The following is an 18,029-nucleotide window of genomic DNA, read 5'->3' on the forward strand; positions in this document are numbered from 1 at the left end:
AATCTTTTAAATTCCATGGGATGTTACCCTGACGATCAGATCCATGTCCTTCCAATTAGTAACTTCAACTCAAACAGATTCCCATCTTAGGGCAGTTACATGTTTTCCAGTCCTACCTGTTACTGAAGGGAAGTAGATGCCGACCAGCAGGGTGAAATAAGACGTTATGTCAGTGAACACGTAAGGTTGATCCAGGTCAACTTTCTGGGTTGAGGAGGTGACAGACGACAGCCGACTGTGCTCCACAATCACACCTTTAGTCAAATAATTTGCCCACAGGTTTTCTGGAACAACAAAAAAATAATGTTTCAATTAAATTTGTCTGAGTAGAATCACTATTTTCTATGTCATAGTATTGTTAACAAGACTTTGTCTAGCATGGTATGATGTTAAGCTAAAGGTTAAGCTTTTTCAATGCCCCAAATTTTACCCATACACAGAGAAAGAGGGCATTAGAATGTAAAGAATGGGTAAAATTTGGGACATCGAAAAAGCTTAACCACAGCTTTGGTGAGGATTGTTGAAGGAATCGCCCATCTATACTTGCCATATCATCAATATCTCCTAAGACTGGCTTTCCAGATGAAGACAGACACTGGCTGGTGACTGGAGTAGTGCATAGCTGACAGTGCTCCATTGTAACAATGTATTTACAACACTGCAGAAGAGGCAGTGGCACCTAATACCGCAATTTCAAAAATTGCTCTATTCTCAGAACAGCACCCTTTCTCAGGAGTCTAGAAACATTATAGTAATTCTGCTAGATTAAAACATATGACATTTATAAAATAGTAATAGGGTGAAAGTGACAAAGGTTTGAAGAAGATGGAATCTGATCGGAGAGGACAGTGGACCGTCAGAGTCAGAATAAGTTTAATATCATTGACTATCTCGTGAAATTTGACTTTTTCCTGCAGTAGTACAGTGCAGTGCATAAAAATTACTGTAAGTTACAGAAAGAAACAGATAAAAGGTAAAAAAACAATGTAAAAGAGCAAAATAGTGATCAGTGTTCACGGTTCATGGAACGTTCATAAATCTGATGGCAGAGAGGTAGAATCTATTCCTAAAACATTGATTGTGTATCCACAGGTTCCAGTACCCCCTCCTTGATGGTAATAATGAGAAGTGGGCATGTCCTGGATGGTGAGGGTCTTTAATGTTGGATGCCACCACCACTTAATGATGGAGGGGAGGTTAGTGTCTGTGATGGACTAGGGAATATAATGGGAAGGAGGTGAGGAAGGGAACCCGATGGGCTGTGGGTGATGGGCAAAAGGAGAGGGTGGGGGGCAGGGAAAATACATGTGGTGCTGGGGCCGGTGGGTTAGGAGAAATCTAAGCGGGTGTCTGAGGGGAGTGGTTACAAATGTTGGAGAAAATCAGGTTGATCAGCAAGGTGTGTGATCAATACACTTGACTTAAACCTTAATGGGCATGCCAGGCTTTTGAGAAATCAAGAAAATAAGCAACTCGCCAAAGAACATTTAACAAGTTCACGTGGATGATCTAGTTCAGCTTCTTGGTGAGCCTGAAGTGCTGATGAGGGCAAACCCAGTGATGCTAGTATCGAAACGTTGACTGTACCTCTTCCTAGAGATGCTGCCTGGCCTGCTATGTTTACCAGCAACTTAGGTCCTTATATAGAATGCACGTATTTTGCTAGAGAGAGTATTGCCACTGAGGTGAATATTTACTGTAAGTATATGAGCTAAAGACTGACTTGATTAATGGAGGAATTGTGAATGGTGCTGAATGCTGTTGAATCATCAAAGAACAGTCTAACTCTTGACTGCATCAATGAGCCCATTGACAAAAGAGCTGGAGATAGGCTAACAAAAGCAGTGATGTCCTGGAATACGATTTACTTTTCAAATTCATAATCCTCTTTTCTTTGCAGCAAGTGCAATTCCAAAAACTGGTGACTATAATCGGCCACATAGACCTCAGTCTTGTTGGAAACTTGGACGTGATACTCAGTGGTATTACAGGAAGGATACTAGCATGGATAGAAGATTGGCTGACTGGTAGATGGCGAAGAGTGGGAATAAAGGGGGCCTTTTTTGGTTGGCTGCTGGTGTTCTGAAGGTCTCAAAGCTCTCTGCTTCTTTTTGGATTCCAGACCTAATCAGTTCCGCTCTACCACCACTCTGCTCCATCTAGCGGAATTAGTCCTTACTCTTAATAATTTCTCCTTTGGCTCCTCCCACTTCCTCCAAACTAAAGGTGTAGCTATGGGCACCCGTATGGGTCCTAGCTATGCCTGCCTTTTTGTTGGGTTTGTGGAACAATCTATGTTCCGTGCCTATTCTGGTATCTGTCCCCCACTTTTCCTTCGCTACATCGACGACTGCATTGGCACTGCTTCCTGCACGCAGGCTGAGCTCGTTGACTTTATTAACTTTGCGTCCAACTTTCACCCTGCCCTCAAGTTTACCTGGTTCATTTCTGACACCTCCCTCCCCTTTCTAGATCTTTCTGTCTCTATCTCTGGAGACAGCTTATCTACTGATGTCTACTATAAGCCTATTGACTCTCACAGCTATCTGGACTATTCCTCTTCTCACCCTGTCTCTTGCAAAAATGCCATCCCCTTTTCGCAATTCCTTCGTCTCCACTGCATCTGCTCTCAGGATGAGGCTTTTCATTCCAGGACGAGGGAGATGTCCTCCTTTTTTAAAGAAAGGGGCTTCCTTTCCTCCACCATCAACTCTGCTCTCAAACGCATCTCCGCCATTTCAAGCACATCTGCTCTCACTCCATCCTCCCGCCACCCCACTAGGAATAGGGTTCCCCTGGTCCTCACCCACCACCCCACCAGCCTCCAGGTCCAACATATTATTCTCCGTAACTTCCGCCACCTCCAACGGGATCCCACCACTAAGCACATCTTTCCCTCCCCCCCCCCCGCTTTCCACAGGGATCGCTCCCTACGTGACTCCCTTGTCCATTCATCCCCCACATCCCTCCCCACTGATCTCCCTCCTGGCACTTACCCGTGTAAGCGGAACAAGTGCTACACATGCCCTTACACTTCCTCCCTTACCACCATTCAGGGCCCCAGACAGTCCCTCCAGGTGAGGCGACACTTCACCTGTGAGTCAGCTGGGGTGATATACTGCGTCCGGTGCTCCCGATGTGGTCTCCTATATATTGGTGAGACCCAACGCAGACTAGAAGATCGTTTTGCTGAACACCTACGCTCTGTCCGCCAGAGAAAGCAGGATCTCCCAGTGGCCACACATTTTAATTCCACATCCCATTCCCATTCTGATATGTCTATCCACGGCCTCCTCTACTGTAAAGATGAAGCCACACTCAGGTTGGAGGAACAACACCTTATATTCCGTCTGGGTAGCCTCCAACCTGATGGCATGAACATTGACTTCTCTAACTTCCACTAATGCCCTGCCTCCCCCTCGTACCCCATCCATTATTTATTTATATACACACATTCTTTCTCTCTCTCTCTCTCCTGTTTCTCCCTCTGTCCCTCTGACTATACGCCTTGCCCATCCCCTGAGTTTTTCCCCCCCTCCCCCTTTTCCTTCTCCCTGGGCCTCCTGTCCCATGATCCTCTCGTATCCCTTTTGCCAATCACCTGTCCAGCTCTTGGCTCCATCCCTCCTCCTCCTGTCTTCTCCTATCATTTCAGATCTCCCCCTCCCCCTCCAACTTTCAAATCCCTTACTAGCTCTTCCTTCAGTTAGTCCTGATGAAGGGTCTTGGCCGGAAACGTCGACGGTACCTCTTCCTAGAGATGCTGCCCGGCCTGCTGTGTTCACCAGCAACTTTGATGTGTGTTGCTTGTATTTCCAGCATCTGCAGAATTCCTGGTGTTGGTGTTCTGAAGGGGTTGGAGTTGGGATCACCTCTTTTCATGTTAGAGGTCAATGATTTGGATGACAGAATTGGTGTCATTGTGGCCAAGTATGCAGATGATACAAAGATAGTTGGAGGGCAGGTGGTGTTAAGGAAGCAGGGAATCTACAGAAGGACTTGCACAGATTAAGAGAATGAGCAAAAAAGTGGCAGATGGAACATAGTGCACAGAAATGTATGGTCATGCATTTGGTAGAAGGAATAAAGACATAGACTATTTTCTAAAAGGGGAAAAATTCAGAAATCAGCAGAGGAAGGCGACTTTGGAGTCTTCATGCAGGATTTCCTAAATGTTAACTTGCAGGCTGTGTCAGTGGTAAGGAAGACAAAAGCAATGTTAGCATTTATTTTGAGAAGAGTAGAATACAAAAGCATGAATGTAATCCTGAGGCTTTATATTGTATGGCATTGGTAAGACTGCACTTGGAGTATTGTGAGCACTTTCTCTTATCTAAGAAAGGATGTGCTGGCATTCGAGGAAGTCCAGAGGAGGTTCATGAGAATGATCTTGGGAACGAAAGGGTGGAAGAGTGTTTGGTGGCTCTGAGCGTGTACTCACTGGAGTTTAGGAGAATGAGGGTGGGATCTCACTGGAACCTTTTGAATATTGAAAGGCCTGGGCAGAATGGACATGGTAGTCTAGGACCAGAAAGCATAGTCTCAGAATAGAAGGACATCTATTTGGAACAGAGATGAGGAGGAATTTCTTTACCCAGATGGTGATAAATCTGTGGAATTCATTTCCACAGATGGAGACCAAGTCTTTGGGTATGTTTAAAGTGCAGGTTGATAGGTTTTTGATTAGTAAGGAAGGTTGTGGGGAGAAGGCAGGAGAATGGAGTCAAAAGGGACAATAAATCAGCCATGATGAAATGGTGGAGCAGACTTGATGGGCCAGATGGCCCAATTCAGCTAAAGTCTTATGGTCATGCGATACCTGATGTTAGTAAAGTGTTTCCCTTGTTCTCTAAGTCTTGTGTCTTTGTTGTGGTGGGTTGCAGAGGTGAATAGTTCTCTTTGAGCTCAACATTAGCATCGGTGAACACTTTGCTCGGAAAAAGTCACCACTGAATAGAACAGTCAATCACTTCTTCCACCAGTTAGGCTAGAGCGGACTGGAAAGTAGTTACCTGGATCAAATTTATCTTGTTTTAAAATCACCTGTGTGTAATATGCCACATTTTCAACCATATATCAAGTCATGATTGCATTCATGAAAGCTGCCTGGAAGAGGGGTCAGATTTTGGATGGGGGTGGAGGGAGGTGATGAGAGGCAGATGTCTGGTGTGTAGGCTGATGACATATAATCAGATGTTTGGGTCATTTGGGGTAAACCAACTTGACAGAGGACTTTGGGAGAAGGAAAACTAGAATCAGTCATACAGTACTTTTGTTTGAAGTCACCAACTAACACTTCATCCTTATTTCCTGGACTCACAAGGAGCTTAACCAAGATTAATTTAGACGATGTGCAAATCAGCAGAGTTATGCAATGCAGCCTGAGTTAATGTCTACACAATGTTGAAGATTTAATCTCAATGACAAATGAATGCAATAAAAATGATTAAATATACCATATCCAGAATTCTGGTTGCTTGCCAATAAACAGAACATCTGTTACTAAATAGCTCATGACTTTGCTATATTTATTTCTTTCAATGGAAGCCCCGAGCAAATGAAACGAGTGACATTGAAACTTGGACCAGCAGAAAACTTTTTGATCTAAGTGACAAATAATATCACCTTACGGTTTAAAGCCACCATAATATCAATTTTAAATAGCTATGAGAATGATTTTATGTGCTGTAAGAAATTTATATATCACTGCCCTCCAGTCATCGAATTACACACAGCGACCACTTTATTCGGTGTACCTGTACTTCTGCTCGTTAATGCAAATATCTAGTCAGCCAATCATGTGGCAGCAACTCAGCACATAAAAGCATGCTGATGTGGTCAAGAGCTTCAGTTGTTGTTCAGACCAAACAGCAGAATGGGGAAGAAATGTGATCTAAGTGAGTTTGACCGTGGAATGATTTTTGGTGCTAGACAGGGTAGTTTGAGTATCTCAGAAACTGCTGATCTCCTGGGATTTACACACACAGCACTTTCTTAGAGTTTACAGAGAATGGTTAAGAAAGCAAAAAAAAACACCCAGCGAACGGCGGTTCTGTGGGTGAAAATGCATTATTAATGAGAGTGGTCAGAGGAGAATGGCCAGACTGGTTCGAGCTGAGAGGACAGTAACAATAACTCAGATAACCATGTATTACAACAGTGGTGCGCGGAAGAGCATCTCTGAATGCACAATGTGTTGAACCTTGAAGTGGATGGGCTACAGTAGCAGAAAGCCACGAACATAGACTCAGTGGTCACTATATTAGGTGACCACTGTACCTAATACAGTGTCCACTGAGTGTATTTTGTAAAACAAACTAGCTTGGAAGGAGTTTTAGCCATTAGTTCTGTTGCCTCCAGATCTGGAGTAGGTTGCTTTGCTTGCTGTAAGTCCTGAAATGCATTTGGGCTTGGCTCAAACTCACTGGCTGAAGCAATATTGTAAGATGACACATTTTAACACATTCATCTTGTCCCTATCACATAGCCTGCTCTTGACTAGTTTAATCTCCCTCTTTCTTACACTAATACTGTATTCAAGGACATAGTCAAGTTACACCTTTTGAATTAGTGGGCAGATCCACGTGACTGATTCAATTGGTTTTGATCTCCTGGTCTGACTGATGATAGGTTTCCTTGTTTATAGAAACACTGACGTTCATGGCAAAGAACGGAGGCCACATAAGCCAGAAAGAGAACAATTCAGAGAACAGGCCAATCTCCATCTGTATTTTCAAAGACCCTTGTTCTTAAGTATCTCCTCCAAGTTCTGCCGGGTTCTGCCTCAACTACCATTACAGTACAAATGCCACTAAAGGCTCTAGAAAATATCCACAGGTGTATGGTGGAGAGCACTCTGAGTGGTTGCATCACAGGCTGGCATGGAGGCTTCAATGCACAGGATCACAGGGGGCTGCAGAGAGTTGTAGATTCAGCTATCTGCATCACAGACACAACCCTCCACACTATCGAGGACATCTTCTCGAGGCAGTTCCTCAAGGAGGTGGCAATCGTCACTAAGGACCCTCACCATCTGAGACATACAGTCTTCTTATTACTACCATCAGAGCGGAGAATCAGGAGCCTGAAGACCCACACTAATGGTTTAGGAATTGCTTCTTCCCTTCTGTCATCAGATTTCAAGACAGTTCATGAACCCAAAACACGACCTCATTATTCCCTTTTTTGTATTATTTATTTATTTTATATTTTATAGTAAATTTATGTTTTTGCAATGACCTGCTGTGGTAAACTAACAAATTTCACATCATATAAGAGAGTTAGAATAAACCTGATTGTGGTTGTGATTCTGATAGCTCTCCATTACTCCTTGGGTAGAAAGAGATAATCAACATGCTTCTGATCCTTTTACCAGAACTATGCGCCTTAGCTATTGACCTTCCTGCAAAAGAAGATAGGTACATCTTGTTCTCAGAATAGATCAATTCAGTCTCCTCTTTAGTCCTTTGTCCCAAAGAAGTAAACCTTTGCTCAGCCCACCTCACCTCCAACCTGCAATTCCCCAGCACTAACACCTTCTGTCATTCTCCTACACCTTCCTGCAGTTCACTGACTTGAATATGATGTGATGACTACATAACTACAAGGACATTGTAGTGTAATGGGTGTCCAGTGACACTGACTACATAACCCAGCGCTCCAGATTAAATGGGAGCGATATTAACCAACAGCTGGTAACGTACTGAATTAATTAACCATTTCTGCCTCCCACTGATTCACACCATTACTCAGATAGACAGCACCATGCACCGGAGGGAGGCTCGATAACGTTTATTACAGCCAGCTGCATCTTGTAAAACTACGACTGATTAAGGCTCAAAGAAGTTATGGGAGCCATTGAAGACTGAATTTCTGCTGGGATATTTGAGCCACAAACGACCATGTGAGAGAGGGAGGACAAAGGTTTTCAGCACCACCCTGGAGGAGGTGGAATTAGGAGATGTCTAGCTACCCAAAGAGGAGAATTCAGGCTGATGCTGCGGATGTGGAGAAAATGGAAGAAAGTAACAGTCAATGTGGATTTCCTCAGGATCATGGGTGCAAGGCTGGAAGGCAGGATGAGGTTTAATGATCACACCCAGCCTATCCCGATAACTAAATACAAAGTTAAAATGAGATCAAAATGAAATAAAACAGAGGCTTTTTTTCCCAAAGCAGAAATAGTTAATATGAGGTGATTTTAAGGTGATTGGAGTAAAGTGTAGGTGGGATAACAGAGGTAGGGCTTTTACACAGGGAGTGTTAGATGTATAGAAAGTGCTGCCAGGTGCAGTGATAATGGCAGATAAATTAGGGACACTTCAGAGACTCTTAAATAGGCACTTGGATGAAAAACATGGAGGGCTATGTGGGAGATTGATCTTAGAGTAGGTTAAGATGTGCTATGCTGTACTGTTCTATTTTCTCTGTTCCATGTTCATACCGACTGCACCACTGGCTTCACCATTGGCAAGTGTCGCTATGTTCCAGCACCAACATAGAAAGAAGAAGAAGAAAGCCCTTAACTCCGAATGGAGTCATCGGGATGCTGTTGTGACGGCGAATCTTTTTAGCAGGCTTTCTTGTTTTTACGAGGCTGAGTTGCTAGGTCGACACTCAACCCAGCACGGGTGGAAAGCGTGCAAGGGAGCTGGCTGGATTCGAACTTGGGAGCCTTCGCTCTGAAGTCCGGTGCTGATGCCACTACGACACCAGCCGGCCCAGTACCAACATAGTATGCCCACAACTCACTAACCATAACTGTACATCTTTGGACTGTCTGAGGAAACTGGAGCACACAAAGAAAACCCACACAATTATGGGGTGAATGTACAAGCTCCTTATAGACAGTGGCAGGAATTGAAACCCAATTTCGCTCAGTGCTGCCCTAATGTGTCATTCATGGTAACTGGCTGTGTCCTTAAGACATGCTGTAGGACATTCAGTGACAGACATTACCTTTCTGGCAGGTGTGGAGGAGTCAGTGATGAGAGTTGTGTGAAAGCATGGAGCTGGTGTCATTGGCCACCAGTGGGACTAAAGCAGTAGATGAGGAAGGTAACTACACATCTAATTCTCTGTCCTTTTTATACTTCTTCATACTTTTCTTACTCAGAAGTTCCAGTCTGTGTAAACCCACATTTGCTACTTTCTCACCTTCTTTCACTAATTTGTTTCATTTTCATTTCAGGTACTGGATAAATGGAAATTGTTGGGGTTGTCTACTGTACCTGGAGCTACCGGTGTGGCCTCCTCTACATCGGTGAGACTTGACGTAGATCAGGGGACTGCTTTGTCTAGCAACTTTGCTCCATCTGCAACAAACAGGATTTCCCGATGGCCAACCTTTTTACATCCACTCCCCATTCCATACTGACATGTCGGTCCCTTGGCCTTTCTACTGCCACTACAAGGTCACCCTCAAGTCGGAGGTGCAACACTTCACATTCTGTCTGGGTAGCCTCCATGAACATTGATTTCTCTAACTTCTGGTAGTTTCTCTCCTTCACCTTCTCTCTTTTTAAGTTCCTCATTCTGGGTCCCCACATCACTTCTCCTCACCTGCCTATCACCTCCCTCTGGCACCCCTCCTCCTTCCCTTTCTTTTCCTATCAGATTCCTTGTTCTTCAGCTGTTTACCTTTTCCACCTATCACCACCCAGCTTCTCATTTAATCCTCCCTCCCCCACAGATCTTACCATCCCCCTCACCTGGATTCACCTATGACCTTTTAGCTTGTACTTCTTCCCCTCCCCCCACCTTCTTATTATGGTTTCATCCTTCTTCTGTGCCAGTCTTGATGAAGGGTCCCGGCCTGAAATGTCAACTCCTTTTTTCCCCCCTCCGTAGATGCTGTATGACCTGCATTTTGTCTGTGTTAAATGAGCAGCGTCTCTAATGAAGGCTGAGAAAAGTCCATCTCCCACCCCCATCCTCACCACATTTTACAGAGGTTGTATTGAGAGGATCCCGAGCAGCTGCATCACTGCCTGATTCGGAAATTGCACCATCTCGGATCGCAAGACCCTGCAGCGGATAGTGAGGTCAGCTGAGAAGATCACCGGGGTCTCTCTTCCCACCATTACAGACATTTACACCACTCGCTACATCTGCAAAGCAACCTACTGCCCTCTACTGTGCCTATTGTCTTGTTTATTATTTATTGTAATGCCTGCACTGTTTTGTGCATTTTATGAAGTCCTGGCTATGTCTGTAGTCTAGTGTAATTTTTGTGTTCTTTTACGTAGTTCAGCGTAGTTTTTGTATTGTTTCATGTAGCACCATGGTCCTGAAAAACGTTCTCATTTTTACTGTGTACTGTACCAGCAGTTATGGTCGAAATGACAATAAAAAGTGACTTGACTTGACTTGACTTGACTTGACTTGACTTGACTTGAAAATGTCTCCTTCACACCAGTTTTACTCAGTGTCTTAAATCACTTTAAGGCACTTCACAGGAACATTATCAAATGAACTTTGACACTGTGTTTCGTAAGCATTTTGTTCAAGGTCTGTTTTTGAATTTATAACCAGTGGACGAATAAAGGAACCAGAAAGAACTGAACTCTCAAAAGTTTTAAGTGTGTTAGTTTAAGCTGGGTTAAAACTTAATGCAATTTAAATTCTACAATAGTGAAATATAGTCGGTTTCCACATTGATTCCATGCAGAGATCATCAATTGAATTCTGACATGAAGTAACTAATTTTAGATATGGTTGTAAACACCTAGAATTTTCCCCAATTCACATTTGTTCTAATTCACCTTCCCTGATGTACATTGATAGCTGCAGATTGTCAGGAGAACAACTGAGTATCAGGAATGAGTGATACAAAGGCAGGGATTGTAGTGTATTAATATTTCAGTAATATTTGAGTAATATTATAAATATATCATTTGATTAAGCATTCTTTTTGTTTACATAATTCATGGCATATATCATTATGACACACCATGAGGGTACACCTTGCAAAAAAGTAAAAATAAAGTAGACATGTTTATTCCCGGCTCCATATTTTTCTTTTGATTAGATTTACGTTTTGGAGTTACAAAACATAACAGTGGTGATAAATAAATTTTAAAACAAACCCTAGATGACTACCGACCTGTTGAAGTGCAGCGAGATGTTCGAGTTTATTAAAAAAGTGTAGCACGCTTTCTTTGCAAGAGGACAGAGACAGCCAATTTTAAGAAAAAGGCAGAAAATGAACGAAATTCAGAGGTTCATAAGCAGTGGATACCAGGTGATAATAAACATAAATTTAAAAAAAAGTGCAGAAATGGCTGGCTACATTGGAAAGATAGATATGTTTGGTTGCACAATAGATAACTGGCTGATATATACTGAGAGAATTGAGCAGTATTTTGAAGCAAATGAAGTAGCCAATGAGAAACAAATGCTAGTTTTACTGAGTATAATAGGTGGGAAAGCATACAGATGGCTTAGAAGTTTAACTGCTCCAAACAAAGCAGCCAAAATGAGCTTGGTTGATATTGTGAAAGTGATGCGAGAACATTTAGAACTGAAGCCATTGTTGATTGCATTACACTTTAGGTTTCACAAGCGGAATCAAAAGGAAGGGAGGCACATTTCAGCATATGTGGCTGAATTAAAGAGATTATCTGAGCATTGTCAGTTCAATGATGGGCTTAATGATGCACTGAGAGATTGCTTAGTTTGTAGAATTTTACAAGAAAGCACTCAAAAGAGGCTCCTAACTGAAGCATGATTTACATTTAAAAGAGCTATTGAAATAGCTCTATCGATGGAAACAGAACAGAGAGGCACAATTGAATTGCAATCAGGAATGAAAGTGATCATGAACAGAAACCTGTCTAGTCAAACAAACTGTGTTATCACCATGGCAGGGTTTACATACACCAAATCAATGCAGGGTTAAAGTTGAAACTTGCAGTAAATGCAGCAAAGTAGGACACATACAAAGGGCATGTTGGGCAGACAAAAATAAATGGACTGCACAGGGAAGAGAAAAAGATAAAAAGTCAAGTTGCAGTTTCAAAAAGAGCACTGATCTGAAAAATTTGGTAATGATGAGTGTGATACAGTCCAGAGATTTTACAATGAGAGAACAGACAATAGACAAGCAATATGGCTTATACCAGAAATGAACCGCAAATTAATTAAAGTGGAATTGGACACTGGCATGGCTGTTCCAGTGACTCTACAAAATGAGTTTGAAAGGAATTTCAAAGCTAGTGAACTGAAGCCTGCAGATATCCAACTAAGGACTTATGCTGGTGAAAAGATAACTCCTTTGGGAATGAAATTCATAACATTCATTACAGTGAAATATAACAACCAAAAAGCTACATTGGCCTGTATGTAGTAAAAACAGGAGGGCCAACATTGTGGGGATGTGATTGGCTGAGACTGCTACAACTAATCTACAACTTAAGGCTGATCCATCTACCATTAAGCTGAGAATCTTGTCTGTGATGCCTCGCCTTTTGGTATAGGTGCAGTCATGTCACATCTTATGAGTGATGGAAGTGACACCCTATAGCCTTTGATCACATTCCCTTATTGCTGCAAAGAAAAATGATGCACACATTGACAGAGAGCACTTGAGTCTGCTTTAGCATGAAAATAGTTTCAACCAGTACTTGTATAGGATAGAATTTACCCTTAATACTGATTACTAGTGTCTATTTTCAATCCATGGAAGGGTTTCCCACTAACAGCAGCAACAAGAATGCAGAGGTGGGCTCTGTTTCTTGGAGGACACAATTACAAGAACGAATTCAAGAGGACAACAATTTACAGAATTGCTGGTGGATTGTCCTGTTTACCAATGGCAAAGGAAATACCTGAAAAATTTACAAAAGAGGGCACTCCTCTTGACATGTTCTCCTTAACACAAATTGGAAGTCTCTCTATTACAGCAGAGTTGATCCACAGGGAATCTAGAAAAGACCCACACTGTCTCAGATCTACACAGCCACCCAAAATGGCTGGAACGTGCAGCAGAAATTTTAGTTCCCTCATTTTTACCAGCACCAGGATGAACTTGCACTTGACAAAGGTCGCCTTATGTGGGGATTGAGAGCTATTGTACCATCCAAGCTGAGAGCTAAAGTGTTGGAGGAGCTACATGCCAGTCATCTAGGCTTGGTCAAATGAAAGCGTTGGCTCTACGCTTTGTCTGGTGGGCTGGGATGGATCATCAGACTGGGGAGCTTGTTCAGAGATGCCAATATGTTTGGGATGCCAATATATGTCCAAAGGAAAGGTGTCCAGAGCTGTTAGAACCACTTCTTGCAGTTCCAGAATCATCTCCTACAACCACCACAGAGGAGGCCCCAGAACCTGAGATTGTTTCACAACCTCAAGTCTCACCTGCCAAGCAGAGTGACTCCCGCCTCTAGTCAGGACAGTCATTATCCTACAAGAATAAGAAATCCTCCACAATGATTAAATGTGACTCTTTAAAAAAAAATATATATATAAAAAAGTTGAGATGCATTCTATATCAGGTTGGACTTTATAGCCGAGCAAGGAGGAGTATTGTGTATTTAATATTTCAATAATATTTGAGTAATATTATAAATATACTGTGTGGTCAAGCATTCTTTGTTTATATAATTCATTATATGTTACTGTACATGTAAATTTATGTGAATGGCATACATCGTTCATTTACTGTACACTACGTCATGAGGGCATGCCTCGTTAAGAAGTAAAAATTAAGGAACACGTTTATCCCCATCTCTGTGTTTTTCTTTTGATTCATTTATGTTTTGGAGTTGCAAAACATAACAGGGATGACTTCTAGCTTATCTGAAGGATTATCTATCTGTTCTCCTTGCCTTCTAGAGGCATGAATGATATATTGCTTTTGGGTCTGTGAATGGGGTGGATGAGACAACAAATCTACATAAGCTGGAATGTAAGTTTGCATTTGTACTTACTGATTAAAAAATAAGGAATTAAGTTTCTTTCATCTTGTTTCATATCTGAAAATGCTTTTGAAATATGATTACCAATGCAATGTTAAAAATCCAGAAAGCTACTTGTAAGGTCCTATAAATAGGGATGGGAAAAGAGTCCATCTCTTTTGAAGTCTTACTAATGATATAAAGTTTGATCACGACTTTGCTCTTCTTAAAATAGCTTAGTAGATAGTTTTATCCATAAGAGATCATAAGACCAGAAGGCATAGGAGCAAAATTAGGCCAATGGGACCATTGTGTCTGCTCTGCCATTCTATCTTTCCCTTTCAACCCCATTCTCCTGCCTTCTCCCGGAATCTTTGACACCCATACTAATCAAGAACCTATCAAGCTCTGTTTTAAATATATGCAATGGCTTGGCCTCCACAGCCATCTGTGCATTTCATGGAGCCACCACCCTCTGATTAAAGAAATTCCTCCTCATCTCTGTTCCAAAGGGATGAGCTTGCATTGTGAATCTGGTCCTAGATTCTCCCACTATTGAAAATATTTTCTCCACATCTACCCTATCTAGACCTCTCAATCTTCAATAGGTTTCAGTGAGATCCCCTTCACACCCCTATCTGACAGTACAGGACTCACTTGGTACATTTAGATTTTGTGCTATTTCTCTAAAGAAGGAATTCTTCCTGATCTTTCCCTGAGCAATGTGACTTACATACAATGACAACTTTTTTTCACTTTTGCCATTAGTTTACTAAATACTTGAACCTAGGAAAATACAGTGATGAAATAAAATTCAAAAGGAAGTCTTGATTAATATTTCACAGTTAGAACTGTGTCAAATACAGAACTAGATTATAATAACAAGCCATCCAGGTTACCAGCTGAGATTGTAACGTTGCAATGTTTGTTTTATCGTGGAGCAGAGTGCAAGGGGTTTGTTTGCGTGCACTGATTTCAAAGTTCTATGTTCAAAGTAAATTTATTATCAAAATTTGTAAATATCAGTGTATACTACCTTGAGATTCATTTTCTTGCAGGCATTCACAGGGAGACGTCAGCTGAGAAATAACATTTCTATCTATCAATTGGGATTGTATTAAAAACCTGCTTGTTAATATACAAACATGCTCATAGAAAAGGGCAATGCTGTTTAGTATTAAGCTAAGAATCCCCTGGCATACTGTAAGTTCTATATAATATTACTTACATTCCACGTAGACAAGTAAAACAGTGGAAATAAAACAATGGGCAAAAGCTGAAAGAAGCTTCGTTAGTTTAGTAGCCAAAATTTCAATATTGGGCAGTAGGGTGATGCGGCTTGTGGAGCCACTGTCTCACAGCACTAGAGGCCTAGGTTAAGTCCTGAGCATGGATGCTGTCTGTGTGGAGTTGTACGTTCTCCTTGTGACCTCTCACATACCAAAAGGCATGATATTAAATGCTTCTTGTGTAGGTGAATGGCAGGAGAATGGGGAAGGGGTGGAATTGTTGGCCATATGAAAATGCTACAGGGAAATAGATAGGAGAATGGGGCTGGTGGGAATGATCCAGGACTTGGCATAGTGTCCATGGGCTGAATGGTCTCCTGCTTTGCAATGAAAACAGATGAGGTTGCAGGGTTTTGGAGCACTCCTGCACAATCAGAATGTATGGTGTCATTGCTGTGACTATCAGTGTTTTTAGGTTTAAAATGCATTGGCAAGGATTTGGAAAGCAAATCTTAAGATTAAGAATTTTGGTCAGTGGAGAGAAGTTGGAGATGGTAAACAACTAAATGATCAATGACATGAGGAATAATGTCAGCACATCCTTAGCAGAAGTGGATAGCATCTGAGGAGAGAGAATTCTTAACAAGATCAGCTAACCTGAAAGCCATAATGGGAAATTGGATTGTCAACAGTTCAGAATTGAGAGAGCAGGGAGAGTGTGTCATGGACAAGATCACTGGTATGGAAAAACTAGATTAAAACAACTATTTTGGAGAAATTTTGGCCTTGTTAATCATGGGAATGGATGTAAGACCTGGGGCAACTGATTGAATGCCCTTAATCTTCATGAGAAAGAGTTCCCAAGGACTCCATCCACTTCCATCAGAGAGATGCTAGAAGAGGTTTCAGAAGACGTTCTGTTGTGGAGAAAAATAATCCAGGAATAATCTGGGTTTAATAACAAAGTGATTTTGGTACCAGATTCACTTATTAATGGAAATGGAGAGGAGGATCATACTAAGGAGAAAGAGTTGTGGGTTTAATGGCTTTAGCTAAGATATTAGAGGTAGAGGGAAAAGTGTTTAGCAGCTGCAGGAATGTGGAATGCTAATGGTTAGGTGCTTGGGATTTGAAAGTTTTGAGGGATTTGGGAGGAGCTGTTTTTTCCAATGCCAAGGCAGATTGTGTTTGGGAGATGAAAGGGAAATGTCAGTGGTAGGGATCCAAGGCGCCCCATTTTTGTGATACAGGTGATGGGAGTAGCAAAGATTATGTGGAACATAAAGATCAAGCGGTGGTTATCAATGAGGCATGGGAATTCATCCATCATGAGGGACAGAGTGAGGAAGGGATGGCAGTACTCAGAGAGAGGTAGTGATTGACTGAGATGGATGGAAGAACCATTGAGACTGAGAAGCCTTCCACTGAAGAGATTGAGTGAGGGAAGCAGCAATGTTTTCACAGTAATAAATGTACTTGGTAGGAGTTGGAAAATGAGGATCCTAAATGAGAGATGGGAAAGGGAAGATGCTGAATGGTGAAAGAAATCCCAAAGAATCCAGGTGTGAATTTCCAATGAAAACCACAATGTAACAATGATGGGGAGATATGATAAAGGGTGGAAGATGAGAACAGGTAGGGAGTGTCAGTCAGGTTCACGTAAAGAATGTGATTTCAATGCTTTCATCAAAAATAACATCATGAGTAGCAAGAGCCCTGTCTACAGATGAATAGTGACTCTGGAAGTTCAGATGATGATAGCTGATCTATTGGAAAAACCCACAAGGCTAACAATGGAGGATTGAGCTGTATGGACATTGGAGTTGCAAGATTCACCTCTAGTGAGTGGAATTTCATTTTTATTCATGTTTCCGGTGAAAATTTAGAAATCATTTCAAAGGTGCATTCAATGTCAGAGAAATGTATACAATATACATCCTGAAATTCAGTGGTCATTCCGCCAGCCACCTCTTCCAAATGTTGAAACATACACGAGAGCATCCAGCAGTCATTCAGATGAGAATGGTGAGAATCAGTAAAACCACATCCTACTCTTAGTTCTCTTCTTCTATCCCCATTAGTTCCATAAGTTTATTCTTGGGAAAATGATTACTTTCAGTTTTGACTTCGGAGTTGGGTTTGGCAATGTTAGGAGGGATGTCTCATTTGAATTTTAGGACAGATTTGACAGTGAAGGTTACAGTTGACATTTAGATCCATATATAAGATTATTTGGATGTTTGAAAAGTGGTCTGGCTGGGATTTCAGCTGTCTCATCTGCATAAGAAAAATACATAATTCTTTCCCAATTGCTTTTCCCGGAAGAAATCACTTCAATCAACCCTAGCAAGTTGATTTCTAAAGACCAGCAATTGCCAAAATAATCTATCACGATGCTCTCATTTTTCGCTCTATTTTGCCTTTTACAACTCAGCATAAAGCAATAGGCTAGAATTAACTACTTTTTGGTAATGCTACTTTATTTCCCAGTCAACTTACATGAACATTCACTAATTGATTCATTTCTGTCGATCATGCAGAAGGAGAACATTGGCCTCTGATGTATAGTTGGATGGTTCTGTAGTTTTAACTATAATGAATTAAATGATGTTTGGGTAGGGTGGAGAACACAGTTCTGTTGCTTTTACAATTGTTGGTGAAATGTCTTAAAATTCAATCATGGCAGGTCAGCATCGCTGGCAAGCCAACATCAAACCTACAGATTTTCTGGTGAAGGCACTTGGCTGGTGCTGGAAGTGAAGAGGTTTACTTTGATGATAGATTTACTTTGAACTTCGCTGCTGATCTTGAGTAGGGTACAGATCAGGACATGCAGGGCTTGGGGGAGGAACTGGGACATGGACAGATGGATAGATATTGATCCCAAAGGAAATTACTGTGTCAC

The 18,029-nt window shown here is 41.7% G+C and overlaps 1 protein-coding gene across 1 annotated transcript in view; it reads right to left on the bottom strand.

The window, feature by feature from the left end:
- The window catches only part of LOC140210509 (solute carrier family 12 member 5-like), a 347,453-nt gene that overhangs the window by 118,665 nt on the left and 210,759 nt on the right, over nucleotides 1-18,029 (bottom strand). The window contains exon 9 of the mRNA XM_072279513.1: nucleotides 117-284. Coding sequence (XP_072135614.1) covers nucleotides 117-284 — 168 coding nt within the window. The remainder of the gene's footprint in view (nucleotides 1-116; nucleotides 285-18,029) is intronic.

This window comes from Mobula birostris, chromosome 2 (genome assembly GCF_030028105.1).
Source record: "Mobula birostris isolate sMobBir1 chromosome 2, sMobBir1.hap1, whole genome shotgun sequence".
NCBI classification, from domain to species: Eukaryota; Metazoa; Chordata; class Chondrichthyes; order Myliobatiformes; family Myliobatidae; genus Mobula; species Mobula birostris.